Consider the following 27,984-nt stretch of genomic DNA (forward strand, 5'->3'; position numbering starts at 1 on the left):
CAGTAGAGCCAAAATCAATATGTATAGCAGAAAAAAATCATGTATAGTTAAATATGCCCTAAAAAACTCAGTGAGATATTAGAAAGGAATATATTGTCTCTCAAACCATCACAGCCATTTTCCCTTCCTATTTCGAGAGTTGAACACCACATGAAATAGTTGGTTTTACTTAGGGAACATGTGGTGTGAAATATCATATCTGATTACTCTCAGGACTGCCAAAGCTGGCTCTTGGAGAGGCTCACAGGAACCGAAGCCAGCTGGGGAAAAGCACAGCCACATCTCTCTTACACCCCCAGACTACATCAACTATACCATTTGCTGTTACCAGTTTTTATTCACATTGTAAACATTAAATGATGTTTATGGGGACCACCCTTGATGGGATTCATAGCTGTTCTCCTAAAGAGACTGTAGTAGAAACTCAGGCCTGAGGTTTTACACGTGGCTATCATAGCCACAGTTGTCACCCCCTCATTCTCCAACCCTGTGTAGGATGTGAGCATTTGGAAATCCTAGTTACGACCTAAGTACTATGTCACCTTTCTTACTTAAAAAAAAAAAAAAAGCCAGACTAGGACCCACAGGGTCACTGAACATCTATAACTGTCAAGGAGCCCTGAATCTTAGAGGACACAGCCAGCAAGAGTTCGAAGCTGTCCTTTCCAACTCTTGCCTCCCTTGTTCAGAAGTGTCCTGTGTTGCTAAAACAGATCTACAAGGGCTGTCTGTTTAGTTGTCCTAGAACTGCCACCTTTTCCTTTGTATTTAAAACTTGAGCTCTTTGTTAAAAAGAGTGGCCTCCAAGCTGCTGTGCATCTTAAGAGAACAAAGCAACCTTTCTTCTCCTGTGGTCTTTGTGTGTGTTTGTGGCAGTACTGGGTTTTGAACTCAGGGCCTCATGCTTGCTAGGCAGGCCCTCTACCTCCTGTAGTAATTCTGCTAAGTGCAGCATGTCACTTTTGAAACAATCTTGAGGGTTTTTTTTAATACAAATTATAAATTTGGTTTTTGTTTTTTTTTCTGACTTTTACTTTTTCCTTTCAGGTGGATGTTCCCAAGGCCTTAATTATTGTTGCAGTTCAGTGTGGCTGTGATGGGACTTTTCTGCTCACCCAGTCAGGCAAAGTGCTGGCCTGTGGACTCAATGAGTTCAACAAACTGGGTCTGAATCAGTGCATGTCTGGAATCATCAACCATGAAGTGAGTGTTCCCATGGTGCCCCAGTCACATGGGAAAAACTTCTTTAGGTTGGAATTTCTTTGGGATGCTATTACTGGCCAGTGAGTATGGAATTTGACTTAAGGACAAACTGATGATTTCACATGCATTGTGTTCAGCAAAAGAAGTCAGCCATGTACTATACGTTTACAATTATGTGAGGTTCAAGAACAGACAAAATTAACTTAGGATGACACAAGCAAAATAAATGTTACCTCTGGAAGAAGAGGTATAGTTCTTAACCAAAGAAGTAGGAGGAGCATCTGTTACCTCTCGTAATAGGATTATTCTCCATCTGGGAGGTTTTCTAGGTATATGTACAGAAAAATACATCAAACTGTGAATTTTTTTTTTTTTTGTCTTTTCTTTTTTGGTGCTGGGATCGAACCCAGGGCCTCACGCATGCTAGGCAAGCGCTGTACCACCGAGCTACATCCCAGCCCTATGTGGAATTTTTTAGTATTCTAGTTATGCCTCAATAACATTGATTACACTGAAGGGGGAGGGGAGGACAGGCTGGGGAGGGGGTAGAGGGGAGAAATGACCCAAACAATGTATGCACATGTGAATAAATGAATAATTTAAAAAGATAAATAAATAAAACTGATTATAAAGAATAAAATGATAGAATTTGGGTTCTACCTTATCACTGAAATAGGGACAAAAAAATTACCATAAAAAGGAACAGTCTCGTGTATCACTTCCCTAGAAAGATTTTTAGATTTATTGCTCCCAAAACTGATCCTGTATGAGCTTATTAAATGTAATTACTTTTCTCCCCCTTCAAGAGCGTCATGAAATTACCACTGATAGTTTTAGTTTGGGTTTTCTCTTTGCGTTAGTGTACTAAGTTTTTGTCATTTCTAAAAAAATGTGGCTCAAGTGGTAGAGTACCTGCCTAGCAAGCACAAAACCCTGAGTTCAAACCGTAGAACTGGGGAAAAAGAAAAAGAAAAAAATCAAGAGACACAAGTTTCCTGACTCAGTAAAAAGGTAAGAGTTAATTTTTAAACAGTCTCTGAAGAATTGAGTTTCAGGAGAACATAAACTCAGGACAGGGTCGGAAGGAGTATATGTGTAGTTTGAAAAGCACAGTCAGAATTACTGCTTGACTTTGTGCTTTGTTAAAACACCAGTTTTAGGAATGGCAAAGTAGCTCAAATGGTAGTGCGCATGCCTCTTAAGTGTGAGGCCCTGAGTTTAACCCCTGGTACCACAAAAAAAATAAAAAACCTACCAGGTTTGTTTAAAAAAAAAAAATTGAAAACAGCAGGTTTGTTATGAAACTATAAACTTACATGAGAGAATTTTTTTTTTCAACATAAACTCAAAAGGGATCATGGATTTTAAAAAGTTATGAAACACTATCCTATGAGTAAAATTAGACCACAGTAAATGATTGCTTTGTAGGCTGAGTCTTCAGATTTTAATTCTTTGCCCTTCCCTTGTTAGGTATGCAGAGTGTATAACCAAGACAAATATCAGTGATTCTATCCTTATAATAGTGTATTCTGGGATGGTGTTCATATATTGCATACTTTAATTCAGAATGTAAAAATGTGTTGTCAGAAAGTCCTGATTCATATGCCAAATTCTCAGTTTACATATTCTTATATCCTACTGAAGATGGAAAGCTACCTGGCACTATCTCTTAGTAACATGTTTTGTTTAAAAGACCTTTTGGTCACCATGACCCTTTTCCATTCGGTTTGTTACTTCATGAATTTTTGCTTTGTGTTTTACTTGTTTCAGGCATACCATGAAGTTCCCTACACAACCTCCTTTACTTTGGCCAAACAGTTGTCCTTTTATAAGGTCCGTACTGTTGCCCCAGGCAAGACTCACACAGCTGCTATTGATGGTGAGTTGACTTTCAGCTGTATCTAAGTAGCTCAGGCTCATTATGCTGTGAAGTGTTAGCTTTTCTCAACAATATATGCATCGTTCTGACTTTTCCCTTATATCTGGTATTATTTCACTAACAAATTAGGCATTCAAGCACATATTTTTGTTGATAATCACTTTGGTTTTGTTTGTTTGGCAGTACTGGGGTTTGAATTCAGGGCTTCACACTTGCTAGGCAGGCATTCTACTACTTGAGCCACTCTGCCAACCCTGTTTTGTGTCGGGGGTAGAGGTAGGGTCTCAAGAATTATTTGCCCAGGACTGGCTTCCAGCTGATTATCCTCGTGATCTCTGCCTCCCAAGTAGCTAGGATTACAAGCATGAGACACTGTCACTGGGTTGATGATTACTTCTTTACCTACAAGTTATACATACTGTTTAATGAGAACACCACACCTATTAACTTGTGACTTCTGTTGTCTCTAACTAGTATGTCTAAGTATTCTAATTAGGTAGTACCCATTATCCACATTAAAAATGTAATATTGGAGAGAATATACAATAGTATTGAGTGGGTCTAACTGGTCACAGTGCTTAGGTACCCTAGCAACCAGAGGTCCAGAACTTACCTCATGGAAATCTGCATAGGCTGTGTCTTCCTTCTGTTCCTTGACCTGTTTTGCTTGATTATTTATTTGTGCTTCTCTCTCAGAGCGAGGCCGTCTGCTGACCTTTGGTTGCAATAAGTGTGGGCAGCTGGGTGTTGGGAATTACAAGAAGCGCCTGGGAATCAATTTGTTGGGTGGACCCCTTGGTGGGAAGCAAGTGATCAGGGTGTCCTGCGGTGATGAGTTCACCATTGCTGCCACTGATGGTGAGTCTATACATGTCATTTTATGCTTTCTGGACAGAGGCTGTTTTATTGAGTGGGAAAGAGGTGGGCTAGTTTTTGTATAGCTGGAGCATGGTTTTACTTTTTCCTTTGTATTAAATTGGGACCAGTTGTTATGCATAATGAGCTTCATTAATTTTTCATATGTCCAAATAGTGATTGTTTTTTAAAAGTCAGTTTTTAAAAAGACAAGTTGGTATTCCAAAGTTGTCCCTTTTTAAGTTTTCATTTTAACTTTTTTGATAAAATGTTTGTGGAATCATTAAGACCTTCTGTCTGTATTTTATCCAGCATGATGTTTATTCCAATAAACATTCACAACTCCTCCCAGAGCTCAGTCCTCTCTCCAGAGTGAGTGCATTCCCTTAAATCCCCCGATGCCTTACAGCTTTATATTACCACCCTTGACCTCCAGACATGTATTCAACAGCCCCTCAACCTGGATGTCTAAAGATAGGGTAGCTGTATAGCCCAGTTATCCTAGGTGAATCCTGATTCATGCCTATTGTCCTACCATGATCATTAATAGCACCGTCTTTAACTTAAAAAAAAAAGCCTATTCGGGATAAGAATCGGGATTCTGGTTTTGGCATCTCAGACAAACTTAGTATATTCTGGTTTTCTGCCCAAGACTTATTCCTCTGCAGCTTTTCTATCTCAGTAAGTGGCAGCTCCATCCTATATCCTATATCTTATCCACCAGCAAATCCTACTCATTACTTTCACAATGTATCCAACAACTTCTTGCCATTATCACTACTACAGCTGGTCTCTGCTTCTACCCTTGTTTCCCTACAGTTGGTTCTCCTCATCTTAGTCTCAGGGATCCTTTTAAATACTACTGCTCAGACCTCTACTGTTTTCCTACATTAGTCAGGAAAAGCTAATCATGGTGGCCTACATGACTAAGACTGCAGCCACTCCTGACCTCTCCTACCACTACTGCCTCTTCCTTTACTTTCCTCTAGCTGCATGCACCTCCTCCTTCCTGTTCATATTGCTGACATTGCACTTGGTGTTCTGTCAACTCAGAAACCCTCTCTCACTTCAATCAGATATCTACTCAAGTGTCAGTACTTCTCTAAACACCTTCTGTAGAATAATCCCATCTCACTTTTATTCATTTCACGTATTTTTATCTTCTTTCATAGCATTTATTTATGCTGTCAGACTCCCCCACTGGAATGTCAGTATCATAGGAGCATGTTCAGTCCTGCCATGAAGTAGATTCCCAATACATATTTGGATGAATGGCCAGTTTAAAAAAAAAAAAAAAAGGTGTTAAGGAAAGCAATGCAAGTCAACTCCCTGTATAGCTATCCTTATCTCAACTAGCAAAAACCCTTGTTCCTTCCTATTATTGCTTCTACTCTCTCTTCAACAAAACTAGAGATAAGGGCAAAATAGTTTCTGCCTGGTAGTGAGGGGTTGGGGAGGTAATTGGGGGAAGGGGCAGGGGAAAAGGGGGAGAAATGACCCAAACATCATATGCACATATGAATATAATTTAAAAAAAAAAAGAAAAAAAATGTTGAATGAGTAAACAGATGGATAAATGACACTACATAGGTTCCTATGTAAAATGACCATGGGTCATTTTTACCTAGGTGAGATCAGGAAGGGTTTATTCTTTAGGGGAATAATCAGCTTTCCCTCATTTAGTGCAGAATGGGACATCTTTCTAGCTATGGGGCATAAAAATGAGCCAAAAGAGTTGGAAATCCAGTATTCTGTTAAATGATCTGTTGTTTAATTTTTTGTAGACAATCATATTTTTGCCTGGGGCAATGGTGGTAATGGCCGCCTGGCGATGACCCCCACTGAGAGACCACATGGCTCTGATATCTGTACCTCATGGCCTCGGCCTATTTTTGGATCTCTGCACCATGTCCCAGACCTATCTTGCCGTGGGTGGCACACCATTCTCATTGTTGGTAAGGGTTTCATATGTGTGGGATTGGGATGACTTTGACAGGACTGACTCACATCTAAGGTACTGATGGTCACATTCTCGGAAACAGAAATGTTCCTGCAGCAGAGGCTACTTGTATTAAGTTTTATAATGGTCAGGGATATGACACCTAATGATAGGAGCAGACATTCATTTCCTGAACTTTGTCATCTGCCATCTCTTGATTGCTTGGCTTTTTCTTTTTTTTTTTTTTTTTTTTTTTGGTGGCTCTGGGGTTTGAACTCAGGACCTACACCTTGATATACTCCACCAGCCCTTTTTTTGTTGGGATTTTTCAAGATAGGGTTTCTCAGATAATAATAATAATTATAATAATTATTATTATAATAATAATAATTTGCCCAGGCTCGCTTTGAATTTTGATCTTCCTGATTTCTGCCTCCTGAGCAGCTAGGATTACAGGCATGAGCCACCAGCTTTGGCCTTTACTCTGAGAGGCGGGAAGGCTGTACTGGAGTTTGAACTAAAAGTTTCATGCTTTCTAGACAGGCACTCTACTGCTTGAACTATGCCTCCAGCCCTTTTTGATGTGGTTATTTTAGAGATAGGGTCTCACTTTTTTTTTGCTCGGGCCTGACTAGACTCTGATCTTCTATTTTTTGCTTCCCACCATTGCTAGGATGATAGGCATGTGCCATTTCTGTTGCGATGGAGGCTCACAAACTTTTTTGTTTTTTGCCTGAGCTGGCCTGGACTGCAGTCTTCCCAATCTCAGCCTACCAAGTAGGTTGGAATGATAGGCGCATGCCACTGCTGTTGGTTGAAATAGAGTTTAGTTAACTTTGCTCAGCTAGCCTCAAACCATAATCCTCCTGATCTCAGCCTCCCAAGTAGCTAGAGTTACAGGAGGTGAGCCATCAGCACCCAACTTCTTGGCCATTTTTTTAATATGATAACTTTAGGCTCTGCACTCTACCACTATACACTATAGAATTTGTTACTTTTAATTATCCACTAATTAATGTGTTATTTGTGGTTGTACTTTCTTGAGAAACACTCAGTACATGTTTTAAAAGAAACTTTTAAGTCATAAATGTGTTTTGCATAAAGATTACTTTTTTGAACTAAATTATAAAAGCCTTGCCTGTACATAAGAATCATCCTGGGGAACTTTTACAAAGTCTAATCCTGACCATATCCCTAGCCAATTAAATCAGAATTTCTGGGATTGGACCTAGGCACTGTTATTTTCTAAAGCTTCCCAGGTGACTGATGAACAGCAAAGGTGGAGAATTGCCACTATGGTAATGAATATAGTTACAGTAACTAGTGGTGTGTGTTTGGCTTATGAGATCCGTTACTAAGCAGTAAGTAATCATGAAATTATCTAGAGTGAGGGGTAGCGATAATCTCCCTATTCTAGTCTCCCCTTACTTTTCCTGCCCATCTGCACAAAATGCTTACCTGCTAATATTTTTTCTCAGAGAAAGTATTGAATTCTAAGACCATCCGTTCTAATAGCAGCGGTCTCTCCATCGGAACTGGTAAGTAGTAATACCTCAGGTGTCAGTGGTTTTCTTGCATGGGGTCTTTGGGTTAGATTCCACACTTTCCCCAAAATTGAAAGGAAAATAGGAAATGGGGGTGAGGGCAATGAGGAATACAGTGATTAAGAGGGAGGATTTTATTTTGTTGAGTTTCACAGTAAGTCATGATTTTTACATTGTGGTCAGAGGGAGAATACGTCTTCTTTGCTTTCAACACATATGTAAGTAAGTAAGCCACTTGCCCCACACTGTAATGTGACTTACATATTATTCCTTCCTTTACTATTCTAGATATGCCAATCTACAGAAATAGTCCTTGCCAGGCGCTGGTGGCTTATGCCTATAACCCTAGCTACTTGGGAGGGCAAAGATCAGGTGGATTGTGGTTCGAAGCCAGCCCTGGGTAAATAGTATGAGAGACCCTATATTGACAGTACCCAACACAAAACAGGACTGGCAGAGTGGCTCAAATGGTAGAGTGCCTGACTAGCAAGCTCAAGGCCCTAAGTTCAAACCCCCGTGTCAGAACCAATTTTTTTGTTTGTTTTTGGTGGTAGTAAGTTTTGAACTCAGGGCTTTGCAAGCACTGCTCTACCACTTGAACCACTCTACCAGCCCTTTTTTGTAATGAGTATTTTTGAGATAGGGTCCCAAGAACTACTTGTCCGGGCTGGCTTCAAGCCTCAATTCTCTTGATCTCTGCCTCTGGAATAGCTAGAATTATAGGCATGAATGACCAGCACCTGGCAGAACTGATTCTGATACTTTGTGGAATCAAATAAGTAAACACCCAGAATAAATGCAGATTAATCCCTCAAAAAGAAACAGTTGAAAATCTGATGAAAGCTGGTTGAACTTTTACTGTACACTACACACACCCTATTACACCATTTGCTGCTTTCCTCAAGTTGCTTAGCATCTCTGTGCATGTTAATTAATGCCTGTCACATACGAGTAAATTTTACCTTTTCTGCTAAGCTCAGTTGTTCTTTTACAACTTTGTTTTTCTGGAACAGTATTTAATGGGAAAAGATAAGATCAAAATCAAATGTCCACTGACCAAAAAATGTAAACTCCAGGGCAGCTTTTTATTATAAAATTAATGGATAAAATTAATCCACATTGCCTCAAACACTGTCTGGCAAATGGTAACTACTCAACAAGTATTTGCTTGAATGTGTTATACCCATGCTTTGGATTATGTTTTGTACAAGAATGAAAATAAACACCATCTCCAAATATCTCCATCATGTGAAGCATAGAGCAAGCTGCAGCAGCTCATGTGCCATTTCACAGCTTTAAAACAAGCCATATGAATAATGTATGGCTTAAGAATATACATATACATGATTAAAAACTTTTCAGAAGAAATGATTAAAACAATCAGAGTGGTTTCATCTGGGTAGGAGACCAGAGGTGGAAGGGATTCCCAAGACAAATACAATGATATAGGAGGAAGTATCCAATACGCATTGTGTCAGTAAATGTTCTATATCTGTGCTGTCCAGAATAGTAGCCCCTGCCCTCAAGTGGCTGTTGAGCACTCAAAAAGCAGCTAATGTGACTGAAGAACTGAATTTTTTATTTTATTTAAAAATTTACATACAACTATCCCAGTCTTTCCCATCTGGGATAGTTCTTTTAACGATAGCAATCACATGTATTCATTGTTAGGCATTAAAAATTGCACATGTTAAAAACAGCCTTGTGTAATATCTCAAATGTAATGTAATTCTTAAAAGTTATTTAAAACAAAATAACTGAGCCACTGCAGTCAGGCCACAGTGTAGCCACAGTCCATCCTCAGGCCAGTATATCTTGAGTTGACAAGCAGTCCTTTATATTTCCCCTTACAACATAACATGCAGTTTGGTTTTGATTTGTTGGGTGAGGTTTTTTGTTTGTTTTTACTTTGGCAGATTTATATTTTTCTTTGACTCATATTAAAAATCTATTTCATTTCCTATCCACACATCAGCTAGTCTTCATGACAGTAACTTGGAATATATGTTAGAAAAGAACCAAACATATATTTTTAAAATTCACACAGTCACCAAAGAATTAAATGCTCATGAGAGTTTGAAGAATTCACCATTGGCTGTTTTCTCCAGACAGGGAGTTGCCAGTGGTAAGTTTTTCTGGCAACTTTAAGAGGTGTTTGGCTCAAACATTAAATAACTTTTTATATAAGACAGATGCTAATAGAGGATGCTTGAGTATGAACATAATCTTCTAAAGACACAGAGTAAGCGTGGGTACTAGATTTGGTGAACTATGGTTAAGGGGATCATTCAATGATGCAGATAGAATATTGGTAATCTGTTATGGATATAGGACAAGCAAGTCTGGGAAGTAGAAGTGAGTTATTATTATGAAGATCTTTATACACAAACACATTGTATTTAAATTTAGTATTAATATCTGACTTGCATTATTGCCATTCCACTTCCTGCAACTCTAGGAACCTTTCTAGGGGTACATGGGGCTGTCAGATGGTAAATCTTTCTTGCTGCATAGCAAAGCTCTCTACTTCTGTGCCGTATGTCTGCCAGTGGTTCAGAGCTATAGCCCAGGAGGTGGAGGCAGTGGTGGTGGAGAAGAGGAGGACAGTCATCAGGAATCAGAAACTCCTGATCCAAGTGGAGGCTTCCGAGGAACAATGGAAGCAGACCGAGGAATAGAAGGTTTAATCAGTCCCACGGAAGCCATGGGAAACAGTTGTGGGGCCAGCAGCTCGTGTCCTGGCTGGCTTCGAAAGGTAATTCCCTTGGAAGAGATACCTCACATAAGTCCTTTACAGGCACTAGAAAAGATCTGTCAGGATCTCTCAGTTTCCCATGTCCTATTAAAACTGTTGTGCAGCAAGAATCTAGACTTCTGGCTTCCAAGTGGAAACAAAGCACCAAAAACATCATCCTTTTTTTTTGACCTACCAAGAAGAAAAGATACAAAGTGTTCTCATACCTATATTACTTAAATGAATGTAGTTTTATATAACCTACCTGGAAGGCAGTTTTTATAGGGCATGTATACAGAGATTAAGCTCATACATTTTGTACTGTTTATAGAATTGGAATGTCAGGGCATGTGGAATGTTTTATAATAAGAATACATAATAAAAATGCTGAAATATTTATATGGAAAGTTGATTACAGTATAGCTTGTGGAAGAAGATGGAATATCTTATCAGTAAGACCTTATTCTTTCAGAAAGACCTTATTCTTTCAGAAAACATGTACCACAAGAGAATGTGGACAAGACTGTACAGTAGTCATTTTAAAAATAGTTACCTCTGAGTGATGGAATTGCTGGTGGGTTTCATTAGCTTCCTTTACCCATCTATATTTTCTACAGTGAATATTTACAACTTGTGAAATTGTAATTAAAATTCTTTACCAAAAGAGGGTCTACAGGTTTTTGTTTTTTGTTTCTTGGTTTCTTGATGGTACTGGGGTTTGAATTCAGGGCCTCAGACTTGCTAGGCAGGTGCCCTACCATTTGAGCTATTCCACCACCTGGATCTACAAATTTAAAGTTCTGTATCTAATAAGACTAAACTTGATCATTATTTGAGGACTATGATTAGAGAAAGCACAGCTTCAGCCTCAGCCTCAGGCAGGCTGGCAGTCAGCCTCACTGTCTCACATTCAAGCCTCCTACTTGAGTAGCCTTTGTAGAATAAGTGTAGTGTTCTTTGCAGTACTGGAGCTTGAACTCAGGCCTACACATTGAGCCATTCCACCAGCCCTTTTTTGTGATGGGTTTTTTCCTAAGATAGGGTCTCTCAAACTATTTTCCTGCTCTGGCTTCGAACCCAATCCTCCTGATCTGAACCTCCTGAGTAGCTAGGATTATAGGCATAAGCCACTAGCCCCCCGCCCCCGCCAACTGTGGTGGTTTTAAAATTATTTGTTCCCAGGTTGGGTGAGGAATGTTGTTAACCTTAACCACCACTGTCCTCCACTAGAGGGTGCCTATGTCACAACAGTAAAAGCTAGAGCAAAAGAAAGAAGGGAATTTGAAAGAAAATAAATTGTTGCAAACAACTGATAGATTCTCTGTTCTGTTGCTAGGAGCTGGAAAATGCAGAATTCATCCCTATGCCTGATAGCCCAACTCCTCTAAGTGCAGCATTTCCAGAATCTGAGAAAGATACCCTACCCTATGAAGAGCTACAAGAACTCAAAGTGGCCTCCGAAGTTCCTTCAGAACACAAGAGCCCAGTGGGAGCCTGGGTAACTGAGCTTTCTGCCTTTGAATCACAACTCGGTAGACAGTGGCTGTGAGCTCTGCTCAGCTCTTCTGGCCTCACTGTGGCCTCTAGCTTCTTTGATCTTCTAGTTCCCCTGCATCAATTTGTTAGACTGCCTATCCAGTAGTCCTCAAAGCCTCTCTCTACCCAAGACTAAACTTAATTGCCTTGGGACAGTGTTTGCCCCATCACATTTCTGACAGGCCAGCACCTTTCTACACCAGAGGATTCTCTTTTCTCTCTGCCTCAGAAGTACCAAAATTGAAATCCAAAATTCCAATGCAGTTTTTCATGACACTTCTATGGTAGATTGAAACTTTTGTAATAGCAGTGATGCTTGTGGTGTAGAGAAGAAGCAACATATGTGTACCTAAACTTGGTAGAATTGAAATTGTGTTAAAACCCCTCAACATCTAAACTAGAAGGCCACATAGTAATTATTTTAGACTTTGCAGACCGTATACACTGTTTTGTAATTACTCAACTCTGACATTATAAGAGCGGCTCTTTTATAAAAGAGCTTTTTATAAAAGCTACTTTTTTGTGTAGTTCTTACCCAAAATGCTCAGGGATCTAGAAATGTTTTGGATTTAGATTTTGATTTTGGAATATTTGCATATACATAATGAGGTATCTTGGGGCTGGGACCCAAGTCTAAACACAGATTCATTTATGTTTAATAGATATACAAATAACCTGAAGGAATTTTATACAGTATTTTAGTGTACCTGTTTTTTGACTGCAACCCATCTCATGAGTTCAGCAATGGGATTTTCCATGAGTCATCATGTCAGTGCTCAAAAAGTTTTGGATTTTGGAACTTTGAGGATTTTCAAATTAAGGATTATTCAACTTTAATATGTGATGAATGAGCATGTCTGTGCTTTAGTAAAACTTTATTTATAACATAAGCCAGAATTGGCCCATGGGCTGCACTTTGTTAGCCCTGGCTCTAAACAAAGAATAGAAGAGAAAAAAAAAAAATCTGGATAATTGAAAATCTTTTGAGGAGTCTTCTGAAATTGCATTGGCAGTTCTCTTTACTGAACACTTCTCAAATCTTTTTGCAGTATGACCCACCTACATTTTATGAGTCTTAACCCTTTGGGTCACAGTGTCTTCACTATGAGAAAGATTTAGTGTCCTTGCTGGGGTCAGGACTTGTTCCAAATTAAATTATGCTTGCTTGCTTGCTTTATTTATTGTGGTACTGGGGTTTGAACTCAGGGCCTACACCTTGAGCCATTCCAGCAGCCATATTTTGCAATGAGTTTTTTCAAGATACGGTCTTGCAAACTATTTGCCCAGCTTGATTTTGAACCATGATTCTCCTGACCTCTGCCTCCTGAGTAGCTAGAATTATAGGCGTGAGCCACCAGTGCCTGGTGAAATTATGCATTTTAAATGAGAACATTATCAGTGCCCTCTGGAGATTTCCACAGGGCCAGCATGGTGGTACACATCTGTATTCCCAACGCTTGGGAGGCTGAGGCAGGAAGTCTGTGAGTTCAAGGCCAGCCTGAACTGAGACCCTGTCTCAAAAAACCAAAATAAATGATTATTATTCTTAGTGGTTCAGTGCCCCATTAGGCTGAGAGTTCCCTTGCCCTGACAGCACCAGCTGCCATTGGAATCCCAGCATTTTTCTATTTCTCTTGTGTATATATGTTAGTTTAAAAGTAAAATCTGTTTGGATACGGAGCTGTGACACCCAAGCAGACCCTCCTGCAATATCTCTTCTTGTTTCTAGCCACCCCGGCTGAATCCTGCGGTACCATGTGCTGGGAAGGCAACTTCTACCTGTGCATGCAGCACTCTGCAGGTAGAAGTTGAGAGATTGCAGGGTCTGGTGTTAAAATGTCTGGCTGAACAACAGAAGCTACAGCAAGAAAATCTTCAGATTTTTACCCAGCTACAGAAGCTAAACAAGAAATTGGAAGGAGGGCAGCAGGTGAGAGCATTAAAAGAGTAATTATGAAAAAGCACAACAAAACACAAGCACTGAATAGACCTACTCCTTGCAAGTCCCACCTTTTTTATTATTATTATTATTATTATTATTATTATTATGCTGGGTAGGAGTACATTGTGGCATTTACAAAGGTTCTTACAGTGTATCAAATATATCATACTTGAATTCATCTCCTCCATCATTCTCCGTCATCCCCTCTCCCCCCAAGTCCCACCTTTTGATGATAGATCTTTTGTAATTAATCCCAGCAGCCGTGGATCTTGTAGAGGCTCCTGGTTTGAATCATTTTTTACCACCTCACTTCCATTGTTTTTTGTTGCTATTTGTTTCTTTTAGTTCTTATTATGAAAAATTTTAAACATTACACCAAAAACCCACATACTCACCATCTAAATTCAATAGATAGTATGATGCTGTATTTGGTGCTATGTGTATAAAAATACATACATTTTATTTATTTTGCTGAGTCATTTTCAAGTTATAAAAGTCATGAGGTAGCCAGGTGCTGGTGGCTTAGGCCTATAATCCTAGCTACTCAGGAGGCAGAGATCAGGAGAATCGTAGTTTGAAGCCAGCCCAGGCAAATAGTTCACAGGACCCTATCTTGGAAAAAAAAAAAAAAACCTTCACAAAAGAGGGCTGATGGAGTGGCTCAAGTGGTAAGAGCACCTGCCTGGCAAGGGTGAGGCCCTGAGTTCAAGACCCAGTGCCACCAAAAAAAAAAAACAAAAAAGCATAATACACATGTATTAGGTAAGATGGGCAGTTGCAGCACGCAGGAAAACTGTTTTGCCCAGGACTGTTGAAATTTTCAAATTGAGAGTTCTCCATACTAGGAAACCCTGCAGGCCTGGGCAAATCAGAACAGTTTGTTCATGCTACCTGCAACAGATGTAAAGATAAGAGCTTTTTCCATGGTAGTGCTATGAATTTCCCACAGGAAGACTGGTACAAGTCCTTAGAGGCTGTCAATGAAAGTACAGTCCTAGACTGCCATGACTATGCAGCAGAGTCACTAATGTGGAACTGTTTTATCTGGACAGGTGGGGATGCATTCCAAAGGAACTCAGACAACAAAGGAAGAGATGGAAATGGATCCAAAGCCTGACCTAGATTCAGATTCCTGGTGCCTCCTGGGAACAGACTCCTGTCGACCCAGCCTCTAGTCTCCTGAGCCTACATAGCCCCCAGGAAACTGGGATCCAAAGAACCTCACAGCACACTTACCAAATGCAGAGAGCAGCTTTCCTGGCTTCGTTCACTTGCAGACAAGGAGCACAAGGCAGAGGCTCTGAAGCACTTTCCTTGTACATTTGGAGAGTGGCACTGCCTTTTAGATAGGATCTAGGAGTGATTTTGTTTTGGAGAATGGAAGGGCCCTGTGGCCCTGGCTTTGTCATCAGCGACTGCCATAGCAACAGCAGCTCTGTACCTTATCTGTTGATCCCACCTTTGAAGAGGAGACACAGTGCCCACCCTAATTGCACTGGTAGCAGCTTACATCCCACTTATTTTCACCATTGATTGGAAGCTGCCTTGTGAATTCAGCACCAGACATTGCACCTCTGGGTGGGGGAGGGAAAAGTGTAAGGCTGGAGTCGGCTGGGACCAGGTGTGGTCTGCCCAGGGTCCTCCAGAGAGTGGTAAAGTATCTTGAGTTCTCTCAGAAGCCCTGAATCCATGAAAATTTGGTGGAGTCAATCTAGGGTTTGTTTTCAGAAAGTTCAGTTACTTCATGCAGCTAAATGCTTTAGGAGGAAAAGTGGGCTTAGATTGCTTTTCCTCTGAAGGTTGTTTGAAATGTCTTCAGTGAGGAATTGGAGAAAGAGCAGGTCCCTCCTCATCACCAGCTAGAGTTTCAGGCTGTGGTTGGTGCAGCGTGGGATTTCCCAGCTCTGGAAAGTGCCTCCAAGGGAGGAGGTGTCTCTGAATTGAGTCAGGGGGCAGTAGATAAGGCTGTAGACGTCGGAGGAAATCATGAGGCAGAGGAGCACCTCTTTCATTGCCTGAAAAGTGCGTCTGAGTGATGCTGAGTCTAATGCCCTTAGAAAGGCTTCTTGTGCCTCTGCTGTCACAATTCTTAGGGATCTAATCTTAACATCAGCAGCCCCGGCTGCTCCCTTTCTGTGTGTCTAGTCAGTATTTTTCCCCTTTTGGTGTGTTTTGAAGCCATACCATACCCAGTGAATCCATATCATCTTTTCTACTTGGGTGGCCCAAAACTAGCACCAAAACCTGGGAGTCCTGGAAGCCTAACAGAACAGGTAGAACCTGTCATGTGAAAGGAATTTGAGTACAAACTCACTTCTGATAAGTCCTTGTAGATGGAAGCAAGCTTTGCCAAAGAGTGTTAGTGTCCTAGAAGGACCAACCTCCATATACAAAGTTCCAGGCAAGTGTTCAATAATTTCCCATAAGGATGAGCCTGGCTTTCTCCCAAGCCTTATGAAATGTCCCTATAATATTCGGGGGTCATAGGAGGTGCTTTGATGAGTCTCTCAAACCTTGCTCCCTACAAATAGCTAAATTAATTTTGTTTTATTTTATTGAAACCCAAAAGTGTTTAATATCTGTTCAATATTGCAGGAGGATCTATGCAGTGGAAATTTTGCCATTTCCCTAAAACAGGTGGTGCAAAGGCTCGTGCTCAGAGGAAACCCCAAGTGTGGGGTGTGAGCACCTCTTTCCAATGGGATCTTCTGTTTGATGTCTCATTGTTTTCTCAATTCTGAGAAGCATAGTACAGTAGTACTAATGTAGTCATTAAAGCCTTTTCTTAAAATAAGGGGTCAACCCTGAATTGAGGTTTCAAGGTCTGGGGTTCTGGGGGTTGGCTATAAGCCTAGTAAGTGGGTTTTGGTTCATCATGTAAATGCAACTTTGGTTTTCTTAAAGACTGACTAGCCTTTCCTGTTCCTGTATCCTCATGTTCACCATCTCAGCAGGCCTGAGAGGCAGGGTCAGTTTGGGTGTTCATCATGAGGATTGCTTCTGCTCTGGAGCTGAGGGACATGGGCATGTTGCTGAGACTGTGGGGTGATAGTGTTGAAGAGGAGCAAGAACCCTGTTCTTGTTCCAGAGGGGAGTCATTCCCTGTACTAGAACATGGTGATCAGTTCCTCTAGCATGCTCCCTTGGGAAGTCTAGATTTACTATTAATCTGCTGGGAATCTAAGTTCTGTGCCTTAGAGATAGTTTGCACATTCCCAAATTGTGCCTGGGACAGCCATATGATTTTCCCCACCAAACAGCTATGCAAACAGAAACCAGTTCAAAAGTGGCAGCCATGCATTGGATAGAATAAAAGGCAAGGCAGCAGAAATGCCTTTGAATGGTTTCCTGTAGCTAATTCTCTGTAAGTTTTATCTTGCTTTTCTTTATGCAGTGCTAGGTGTTTTAAGTTTTCCAAGTAGTATTGCTTTTGAGTTACAATATAACCTGCATTACTCTTTTGCTGCAGAACTAGCTTATTGTTAGCCAGATGCTGGAAAGGTTGAGGGTGGAGTGGTTTGGCATTTCTGTTTTAAATAAACATTTAAACTCTCAGTGCTGTGCTTCAGTAAGCCTGCGCACGGACCTCAGTCACTGGAGATAAAACATCCATGTTCTAGGCCTTTGTGAATCTTTGATTCCATGAGTCTATGTATAAATAAATAAATGGTCTTGTAACAGAAACAATGCAAGGGACATTATGCAGAAATAATCTCTGCTGCTTTCCAGTGTCTTATGGTTGCCAGTAAAATCATTTCTGCTGCTACAGTTTTTTTTTCCAAAAATCTTCTAAAAGTGCTGAAAGCACAGAGAGAAAAAAAAAAAAAATCATTAAAAGAAGGGTCCCTTGTACTTACCTCCTCAGTCCCAGTGGGGAACTTTTCCAAGTGATCATGCCAGTGTCTGTTTATAAAACTTTTTCTTCAGAGAAACAGCAGTATTTGGTCTCCCTGGTGTAACAACCAAGATACAACTTCTGGCTGAGCATTTCACTAACGTTTAAGCAAAAGTCTTCTAAAACTCAAATTTCGTTTGGTTTGTGATCTACTCAGAAACATTCATAATAGAGAAAACAACTCAGAAGCAAGGATGCTTTAGACATCCATTCAAATGAGATCCCTAGGCCTCCAAGGGTGTATTAGTCATAATGGTGTCAGGGCAGAGTGAGCTGTAGTCGGACTGAAATATATTCCTTCCTGCTGCAAGGCCACAAGTCATTTATTGTTTCTATGATTAACTATGGGAAGAAGTGTGCTGATCATTAAACCTCAGAGTCATGAACGTTAGGGAGGAGAGCCTAAGACATATCTCTGCTGCCTTCTATGTAGTTAAGAATAGTGATCAGTTGATGACTGAAAGCAAATGTTGACCAGAGGTGCTTTGCTCCATGAAATAGGAAGTATTATCTCAGCATGTCTGCACACGCTTATAGATGAAAAGTTTCCATGTGAGTTTTACTATGAGGTTTTTCCCATAGCTTAACTTTTTGAACTCTAAAATTTATGATGTTTACTTTCACTAAATGTTCTTGGATAAAGAAATATGAAATATGGACATTTACAAGCAGCATTTATGTATCCTCTTCCTATCCAAGAAGAGTCTTAGATAGAAATAAAAAGTTCTTACCTCTTCCCAAAAGCCAGGTCAAGCTAAATTGATGAAGAATCAAGACCCAAACATGTACTTATCAAAGGGAACTCATAAGACACTATTGTTTTATTTCTTTGGCAGCTTAAAAATGAATAGCTGCATCCTTTTGTCTATAGAAAGCCCTCCTACACAGCATTTGTTCTCTCTAGAGGGCCCCACCTTGTGACCTTAACGTCCCCAACTGAAGGAACCACTGGTTCTGGACCCCCAGTGTGTTCTCTGTATGTTGCTGGCCCAGTGACTCCAGAACCTCCAGTTTTTCAAGACATGCTCCATATCCCAATTTTTAGATGTCAGAACATACTTTTAATGCCATGAAGCCAAATAAAACACAGTGGAACAAAACTGTCCACAAACTGCCACTTTGTGAACTTGGCCCTAGCTTATTCTTGCTATCTGTCACCTATCTATTGCTTTTAACATCAAGTGTGGAACTTAATGTAACCCTTATTAAACTTGCCTAGGGTGTGTACATACTGGGTTAAACATCTAGTGTCTGTGAGCTTTCCTTAAGGACTCACTCATCTTATCCATTAATCGAGGATCTAACTTGTGCCAGGCACTATTCTGCCCAGAAAATTTAAAAAAGATACAGCCCCTTTCCCTTCAAAGTTTACTCTAGAAATGTGACTATGCTCTAATCAGCAGGGACATGTGACACTGTGCAATGTCCAGCTTGCTTTGATGGTAGATTTGCTGCCTTGTTTAAAAAAATCATTCAGCCCACCTGATTTGAAAGCAGAATGCTAGCAGCTTCTTCCTCTTTTCTTTTTTCCAACATATGAAAACCATTAGAAAAGAACAAGTAGAAATGAAATGTATTTTCTCCTCATCCCTACCCTGTAAAGTACATAAAGATGTTTCCTTTATTACACTGTACACCACAGGGAAGGTTTAGGATACACTGGTGCCCTAACATTACATACTTTTATTGGCTATTGGCCAGGATATGCCCCAGGGAGGCCAAGGATAGACTTCGATTAATAATGCCTTACAGCACAGTCTTACTACCTTGTTTTCTTGTGGTGCTGGGAATTGAACCCAGGGCCTTGCACATGCTAGGCACATGTTCTGCCACTAAGCTACATCGCAGCCCTTTATTATCTTTTATAAGAGTTAACATCTGTGTGACCATGGCCCTCTGACCCCAACTCATCCCAGCGCCCCAAATTCTTACAAGAACAAGAAGGACTAGCAAAAACCCTAGACACATGGTGACCAGGAAGCGTAACCATAGGCACTTCACTAGCACAAACCACAGTCAGGCTTGCAAGAAGAGAGCTTTAATGCAACCTGTTCACTATTCAGTCTCCTCATCCACAAGGTCTTAGGGCAAGAACATAAGGCATACCAGCCTAGGTTGTGATTGAACAGGAAGCTGGGGCTTCCTTCTATCTCTTGATGCTTACCAATGACTCTTCTCGTGGATTTTAGCCCACAGGCAGATACAGCTTCTGGAAAAGTTCTGTTTTCTTTCTGCTTTTTGTCAAGTTGTTCTACTCCTGTTTAGCACTGAAGAAAAGCAGAGCTTTCTGAACTATGTGAGGTGGTTTCTGCTATCATCTGCTCAACTATCGTGCTTCCTTGGAGGTGGAGGACGGTTCTTGATGGTCTTACACTTGGGAATGTGTCTCTCAGCCACCTTGGGAGCAAAGTGGCGACTACAGTGAGGACACTGAACATAGTCTGGGTTTTCTGCAGGCAGGATGGAAGGCAAGTCTGAAAGGTTTCCACCTTTGGCAATTACCTGTTGGACCTCTCGAGCCTGACGGAGGGTACAGATGAAAGATTCATGCTTCTGTCTCCAGTTGCTCTTCCGAGGAGGTTCAGCCTGTAACAAAAGGAACGTTATCCTTCAGCGTGGCATTTTATCTCATGTCCTTTCTGAGTCTCCATGAGAATGACAGAAGTTAAAAGAGCATTAATCCTCAAGGTCAAAGAGAACAGAAAAGGGGAAGAGTGGAGCACAGACTAAGAGCCTTTGAGAGAGAATATTACTGGGAGGCAAGTCATTTTCCCAGGGAACCCTTGGGAGGGTCAGTGCTTAGAAGCATCAGGCAGTGGAAAGCCAGGAGGTGCAGGGCTGAAAACAAGCTGGATCCCAGGGCTCCTCTCATGCCTTGCACATCCAAGTGTCCAGTTCCCTCACAGAACAGGGGCTTATTCTCTAGAGAAATTGAACTGGGTGGGTTTTTGGCTCAAATCCAGACAGGTTGGAGAACAGGGTTAATCTCCGGGTTGAAAATGGGGATTAGGTGCAAGTATACATAGCGAATTGTAGAATTTTCAGCCTCCTTCCCCCAGCTCAGCTCCCAGAGTACCAAGTACAGTGGCATTCCTTTCTAAAGAGAAGGGTTCTCTGGATGCACTGAGTAGTCCACAGATAAGCCTTCAGCCACTAACCCTGGTGGAGTCTGATTTGATTAACTTACTATAAAGGCATTTAGTCAAGGTCCACTTAAATTTAAATATGAATGGACAGTCAAGGACCTCCAGATATTTGACAAAAGCTCTAACCAGAAAAAGACCCTAAAAAGTGCACAAAGAAAAACTCAGGAAGCAGCAGCAAGAAGAAAATCTTTTTTTTAATAGAAAAACCTATCAACAAATTGAATATTAGAAGGGACTGTGTCCATAAAAGGAATATACTATAAAAGAGTAACAATCAGAGAACTTATAAATTAAAATTTTGATAGCTAGAAATTAAATAGAAATGTTATAAAGTAATGTCAAGAAAATTTCACAAGATTGGAGGAGTGGCTCAAGTGGTACAGCATCTGCCTACCAAGTGCAAAGCTCTTGAGTTCAAACCCTAGTACCACTGAAAAGAAAATTTCACAAGTCTTGAAACTGAAATGGCTTACCAAGAATCCAGAACAATCATTGTAAAACTTTTAGAAGAAAGAGAATTCTATAAGCTTTTGGAAAAAGAAAAAATAAAAGTTTCCATATGTAATTAGGAATCAAAACAATTAAGATTTCCCAATAGCATTGGATGCTAAAAGCATCCAACTTTTAAAAGTTGTAATAAAATAGTTTTCCACACAGAATTCTATACCCAGCAAAATTATCAAATAGGAGGCAATTATATAGATACTTCTGTTCATTTCATGACAAAAAAACTTTCTATGCACTTTTTTTTTTTGTCCTACTGGGATTTGAACTTGGAGCCTACCTCTTGAGCCATTCCACCAGCCCTTTTTTGTGATTTTTTTTTTTTTTTTTTTTGAGATAGGGTCTCACAAACTATTTGCCTGAGCTAGCTTCAAACTGATCCTCCTGATCAGGTATGATTACAGGCATGTGCCACTGGTACCTGGCCGCCTATGCACATTTCTTAGTAAGCTTCAGCAAAGCAAGGAGTGAGGCAAGAAAAAAGAAGCCACAGACGTTGGAAATGGGATCCATTATGAAAGAGAAGCAAAGACAAGTCCCAATACATTAAGTCTACCCCATGCTTTGAGAATAACCAGTCTAGATGGAGCAGGAGACACAGTAAGGAAAGGGAGGTTTCCAGAATAAAAAAAATAAAAAGCTGAAATGTTATAAGAGGTGTTTAAAGCACTTAAAAAACAGTAATATGTCTGGCATCAGCTGGATCACTTAGGAAAAATAATAAAGATAGGTATGTAGAAAAGGAAGGAAATGAAAACAAGTGGGTTATTAACTTCAGGTACACATGGGCAGGGGCAGAATGAACAAAATGTACACAGTCATGTAAAAGCTGACCATGATGGCTCAGCCCTGTAATCCTAGCACTCAGGAGACAGAGATCAAGAGTATCGAGGTTTGAAGCCAGCCCTGGGCAAATAATACTCAAGACCCTATCTCAGAAAAAAAAACATCACAAGAAAGGGCTGGCGGAGTGGCTCAAGCAGTAGGAGCACCTGCCTTGCAAGCATGAGGCCCTGAGTTCAAACTCCACTGCTTCCACAAAAATAAATAATAATTGTGATTCAACTACAATGGAAGGGAAAGGGATGGAGAAAAGCAAGGGAATATAAAAAGAAGAGAGCTTCACCTGTGGTTCCATAAGAAGTCATCAGATAATGTGGGAAATTGGCAAGTAAAGAAAATAAGATTATTCAGTAGTATACCAGAAGAACCATCTAACACAACCGGGCCCTGGAGTAGAGACCAGAGCTGGATGAAGCAGGATACTGCTGATTCATGCATTGTAGACTTAGTACTACAGGATTTTTAAATACAAGCAGATATTTAAAATAAAAAATCTTTAAAAGAAGAAAAAAAGACAGTTGGCTCTTGAAAACAGCAAGAGATGCTATCAAAGGAAAAGGAAGGCTCCATCAGGAGAATCGTACTGAAACAGAAGAAGGCAAGAGAGTCAGGGTTAGAGATGGTATCCAGGACCCTTTCAAAGAATTCAACTAGGGGAAGTTACCTCAAGTGTACCTTTAACATACTGAAGTTTTACTCAACACATTAAGTACAAAGATGTGTATGGTACCTGTTCTCAAATGCTTACCATCTAGTAGACAGGAGATATAAGTCTTCTGGAAGTTACATGACAATTAAAGAATGTCACTTATTCTTGTGAGTACACTGGAGGAATGACAGGGCACAGACTCTGGGATAAAACTTGGGAAATTCCCAGAAGAATGTGCCTTTCAATCCAGGTCCTTTTTGCCTCAGTGTCCACAATTCAACTTGAATTCCCTTTAACCTAGTTTCCACAAAGCTAGGTTGTCTGATCTCTGAAACCCAATTCTTTTGCTTCCTAGCTACTATACTTAGGAACTTAAGGAGCACAACATTTGCTGGACGCCAGTGGCTCCTGTCTGTGATTCTAGCTACTCAGGAGGCAGAGATCAGAAGGATCACAGTTCAAAGCCAGCCCTGGCAAATAGTTTGTGAGACCCTATCTCAAAAAACCCTTCACAGAAAAGGGCTGGTGGAGTGGCTCAAGGTGTAAGCCCTGAGTTCAAGCCCCAGTACTGAAAAAAAAAAAATAACATTCTTTTAGATTCTGACCAAAAATAAATCACTGTGGTAGGACCAAGGGAATCCCTAGTGGATTACTGAGCTGACCAAAAAGAAAACAGGAAAGAACAGTAACTTCCCATCCTATCATTATCTGCCAGAACTAAATGTTGACTTCTTGTTGGAAGCTACATTTTAGGGAGATTATCTCTGAGCATCACTTTCTTGTGGTGATCTTCCCAGATTATACTGAACGAAAAAAACTACATTGTAAACTACATATGCTAACAGCCATCACATCAAGGTGAGTTTTTAAAGGCCCCAGAAAATGCACACAAAAACTGTAAAGTTCTGGTGGATGAGATGTGTCAGAACAGCAGGAGTGTTAGATAGAAATGAAAATACAAGGACATGTTCTATTTTTTTTTCTAGAATATTAGAGCTAGATGGGGGGCCCTTGAGAACAAATGGCCCCCATCTCCCTGACTTTGATTACTTTGTTCTCCTATTAATATTTTCCTTTAAATTCATGACCCCCAAAAACTACTAAACAAAAAAGGCTGTCAGTGCACCACTAGTTGAAAAACACTTATTTTACAAACCACATGGCATAACCTTGACAGGTTGTTTATGGGACAATTGTCTCTAGAGCTGTCTAAATCCTAGGAAGCACTCCTTATTTTTTTACAACCTGGTTTTTCTTTTTTTTTTTTTTATGGCTATGTAGTTTTTTTTGTTTTTTCTTTTATTCATATGTGCATACAATGTTTGGGTCATTTCTCCCCCCTTCCCCCTGCCCCCTCCCTCCCACCCCCACCCCCTCGCTACCAGGCAGGAACTATTTTGGCCTTATCTCTAATTTTGTTGAGAGAGAATACAAGCAATAATAGGAAGGACCGGATTTTGGTCTTTTGGGCCAGGCTAACCTCACTCAGAATGATGTGCTCCAGTTACATCCATTTGCTTGTGAATGATAAGATTTCATTCTTCTTCATGGCTGCATAGAATTCCATTGTGTATAGATACCACATTTTCTTAATCCATTCGTCAGTGGTGGGGCATCTTGGCTGTTTCCATAACTTGGCTATTGTGAATAGTGCCGCAATAAACATGGGTGTGCATGTGCCTCTGGAGTAACCTGAGTCACATTCTTTTGGGTATATCCCCAAGAGTCAACCTGGTTTTTCTAAAGTGAGGTAAGTTTTGAGAGATAACAAGAAAGTCCTTTATCCTCAAGGTGTCTATACTCTAAACAGGGAGAAAAATAATTCCAAACTTAAACTGTGCTTCATGTATTTACTAAGAAGGTATGTCAAAGCCAAGCTTATCTTCAAAGGGTGGTGGAAGCTAAAAGGCACAGTGGGAACTCATCCTAGCCTCAGGAGGTGGCAGAGTATACTGCAAAGAACAAGGAATTCTCTTAGCAAATCAAGAGAATAAACAATTTATGTATATTATAACAAACATAAAATGATCCATAGTTTTTTCTTCAGATTTTTCATGCCTTTTAAATGTTGTATGGCAAACATGTATTACTTTAGTAATCAAAAGAACATATTTTTTTAAGTCTAAGTCTTATAGTCAGTCCAATCAGGTTTAAATGCTTACCTTGCCACTTAAAACTGTGACCTCAAGAAAGTTACTTAGCCAGGTGCAAGTGGCTCACACCTGTAATCCTAGCTACTCAAGAGGCAGAGATCAGGAGGACTGCAGTTTGAAACTAGCCTGGGGAAATAGTTCATGGGACCCTATCTTGAAAAAACCAATCACAAAAAAGGGCTGGTGGAGTGGCTGAAGGTGTAGGCCCTGAGTTAAAACCCCAGTACTGCAAAAACAAAAAAAAGTTGCTCAAGCCTCGATTTATGTGTGTGTATACATATATAGCTATAGATATGGATATATATACATATATATATAGCATAGCTATATGTATACATATATAGATATAGATATAGATATAGATATATCATCACATGAAAAGCTCTGGTCACAGTGACTAACACACAGGAGTAATCAAGAAATGTTCATTCTCAGACTGGAGGAGTAGCTCAAGTGGTAGAAGGCCTTCCTGGCAAGTGTGAGGCCCTGAGTTCAAACCCCAGTACTGCCAAAAAAAAAAGATTAATTCTCATCTCCATCCTACATGACACGAGTTTTCCCTAAAGAAAACGTAATTGGTGAGGACCCAGCAGGCCCTTATAAGGATCCCCACACAAAGGCAAATCCAGGAGGCTCTTTATTACCTTGACTGCAGCTGGCCCCTTCCAGTTCAAATACTGCTCTAGTTCTGTGCCCTTTGCGCGGGCCCTGAAGGAGTCAAACACTTTTCTCTTGGACCCCTGCATCCTGCCACAGACAGTGGAGTGTCTCTCCAACCTGGGCAAGAGAAACGTGCGTCCACAGTAGCTGCACTTGCCCAGCTCTGGCTCTTGAGTGGAGCAGCTGGAGCCTGAGGAGCCCGGTGTCCTGGACAGGCTAGAACTTCTGGTGGATTCCTGCAAACCACTGTTGGGCTCTTCCAAAGGCTGAGAGAACTTCTCTGCAGAGAGCCCTGATACTCGAGCTTGGATTTTGTTATTGCTTGCCACCAGCCTTTCCCTTTTGAGCCTTTGGATTCCATAATCAGAGAACCGGAGTGAAGCAGTATTCACCTGAGATCGTCCCCAAGTTTCATCCTCTTCTCTGTCTCTACTGAACACCTCCTCAGACGCGAATTCTGGGGAGAATACAGGTTTGTATGTGATGTTGTCAGTATTACCTTTAACTCTCCTCCTGGGAAGTACTGTTCTCCATAGCTCTCTGTCTTCATTTTCCTTGGTCTGTTTCTTTTCTTTCTGGATCCTTCTGAGTCCCTCTTCTGTCTTCTTCAGCTTTTCTCTCAGGAGAATCTCCTTTTTTCGGATTTCCTCCTTTAAGCTCTCCCCTGCAGCTTCTAGTCTTTGGATCTGCATCCACTCAGTCCTGTGGAGGTTTGCCATAGACGTCTCCCCCTGCATGGCAGAAAGGTTAGATGAATTTACCCAGTTCCTCAGGCCAAAGTTGCTGTCTGAGAACTCTCTTAGCTCTGGGCTTTTGGGGTAGACATTCTGCTCCCCATCACTGCCAGCTTCACCTGTACTACAAGACTTCCGGTGGACCATGGGTTTTAGTGGGTATGCCCGGTCCACACCAACTCGCTTCTTTGTAAAGGGAATGACGTCCTGGTCATTTACTTTGGGATACCTGGATTGAGAGCTTGATGAGTAAAACAAACCCTTTCCTTGGCCCTGAGTATTACTTCCCAAGTCTTGCTGGCTGATTCCAGCACACAGGGAATAGGAGTAGCTCCCGGTTTTTGAGCAGGTGTTCCATTTGGGGTGCATGAAGACATTATCCAATGCCAGTTCTTTGTTGCTCAAAAGCTTCTGCTGGAAATTGTTCCTCAAGTGCCCCATTGAGGACTGCTGGGAAGAGTCACCTTGTTCATAAGGGTCTTGCTTGGCTGAGTGGAGCCCTGGAGCTTCTGTTTTATTATGTGGGAACATAACGCCCACAGGCAGATGTGGAGCCAACTGGAGACCAGCCATTCAGGGCCTGGACTGATGCCTAGGAGAGATTTAAACCAGATACATGTGAAGAATTTGTCTGAGGTTCACTCCCAGCTGCTAAAGTAAACTGTTTCTACAGTTGCCCTACAAAACTGTTTCTACATTTAAGGGAAATGTCCCTCAAACTTTTCTAGGGACAGTAGGGACAAGTGGTGCTGAATCTGCCCAGAACTTTCCTTTGATAAGCATTTGGTGAGTGTTGATTATGTGCTAGGCACTGTGTTACGGCCTGGGGATCACTGTGTCAGCCCAGCGCAGTGATTTGTATCTAAAATCCTAGCCACTCAGGAGGCAGAGATCAGGAAGATGGTGGTTTGAAGCCAGCTGGGGCAAATAGTTCCAGAGAAACTCAAACCATTACAAAAAAGGGCTGGCAGAGTGGTTCAAAAGGTAAGAGTACCTGCCTAGGAAGCATGAGGCTCTGAGTTCAAACCCCAGTGCCACCAAAAAAAGAAAAAAAATAAAATGTGACACAGGTGTTCCTGACCAGCCATATACTATTATGGAGTAAGTGAAAGAACCTTGGATTGAAGGTCAGCTTGTAGACCTGTGACACAGAACAAGCAACTTCCCTTGCTGGTCACAGTTTCTTCACCTGTAAACTGAAGGCGTGGCTTAGAGTCCAGTCCCACAATTTACAGGTGAGAAAACTGCGGCCCACAGAGACAGTGAGTGGCACAGAGCTCTCAGAGCTGTCCTCTGGCTGTAACCGTGCAGGTCTGACTCCAAAGAGCACAGGGCCTGCCAGGGCCTGAAGTAAGCTGCCTGGCTATCAAACCCTCATCCTAGGAGTCTAGGTGGCACGGAGGACGCAACACCTGTAACCTGAGATGGGGGCCACCTGGCCTGGCCGTGGCCTGCTTTAGATTCGGAACTCGGAAGTCATATTCTGTCCTCGAGAGTCAAGCGGGAGCCCTCACTGGGGACTCGGCCTTTGGGGACAAGCACTCGCTCTCCTGCCCCTGGAACCCTCAGGAGGTCGAGATATTGACCCCGTGACTCCCCGCCCTTCCGCGTACCTGAGGCTCTCGTAGGGGTGCTGCTGCCGCTACTGGGAAACCTCAGAACCTAGTTTTCCAGGCCTGACCCCGCTAACCGACGACGGCGCAGGCGCTCTCAACCCGCCTCTGTTATCTCCGTTGCCAGGAGACGGAAGCGCGGCGCGCGCCGAGCC

General features: G+C 41.3%; 2 protein-coding genes across 2 annotated transcripts in view; one reads left to right on the plus strand and one right to left on the minus strand.

Annotated features, from left to right (window-relative positions):
* The window catches only part of Nek9 (NIMA related kinase 9), a 37,040-nt gene extending 19,853 nt beyond the window's left edge, over nucleotides 1-17,187 (plus strand). Inside the window, exons 14-22 of the mRNA XM_020175619.2 lie at nucleotides 1,048-1,203; nucleotides 2,974-3,082; nucleotides 3,779-3,940; nucleotides 5,722-5,892; nucleotides 7,355-7,414; nucleotides 9,970-10,175; nucleotides 11,491-11,652; nucleotides 13,420-13,620; nucleotides 14,685-17,187. Coding sequence (XP_020031208.1) covers nucleotides 1,048-1,203; nucleotides 2,974-3,082; nucleotides 3,779-3,940; nucleotides 5,722-5,892; nucleotides 7,355-7,414; nucleotides 9,970-10,175; nucleotides 11,491-11,652; nucleotides 13,420-13,620; nucleotides 14,685-14,807 — 1,350 coding nt within the window. The 3' untranslated portion in view covers nucleotides 14,808-17,187. The remainder of the gene's footprint in view (nucleotides 1-1,047; nucleotides 1,204-2,973; nucleotides 3,083-3,778; nucleotides 3,941-5,721; nucleotides 5,893-7,354; nucleotides 7,415-9,969; nucleotides 10,176-11,490; nucleotides 11,653-13,419; nucleotides 13,621-14,684) is intronic.
* Nucleotides 16,165-27,974, minus strand: Zc2hc1c (zinc finger C2HC-type containing 1C). The gene is made up of 3 exons (XM_020175631.2): nucleotides 27,830-27,974; nucleotides 25,467-26,808; nucleotides 16,165-20,113 (listed from the first exon to the last, which is right to left on the minus strand). Exons 2-3 carry the CDS (start codon nucleotides 26,787-26,789, stop codon nucleotides 19,850-19,852), a joined length of 1,587 nt encoding a protein of 528 aa, XP_020031220.2. The 5' UTR covers nucleotides 26,790-26,808; nucleotides 27,830-27,974; the 3' UTR covers nucleotides 16,165-19,849.
* Nucleotides 27,975-27,984: the final 10 nt, after the last annotated feature.

Source organism: Castor canadensis, chromosome 3 (genome assembly GCF_047511655.1).
Source record: "Castor canadensis chromosome 3, mCasCan1.hap1v2, whole genome shotgun sequence".
NCBI lineage: Eukaryota > Metazoa > Chordata > Mammalia > Rodentia > Castoridae > Castor > Castor canadensis.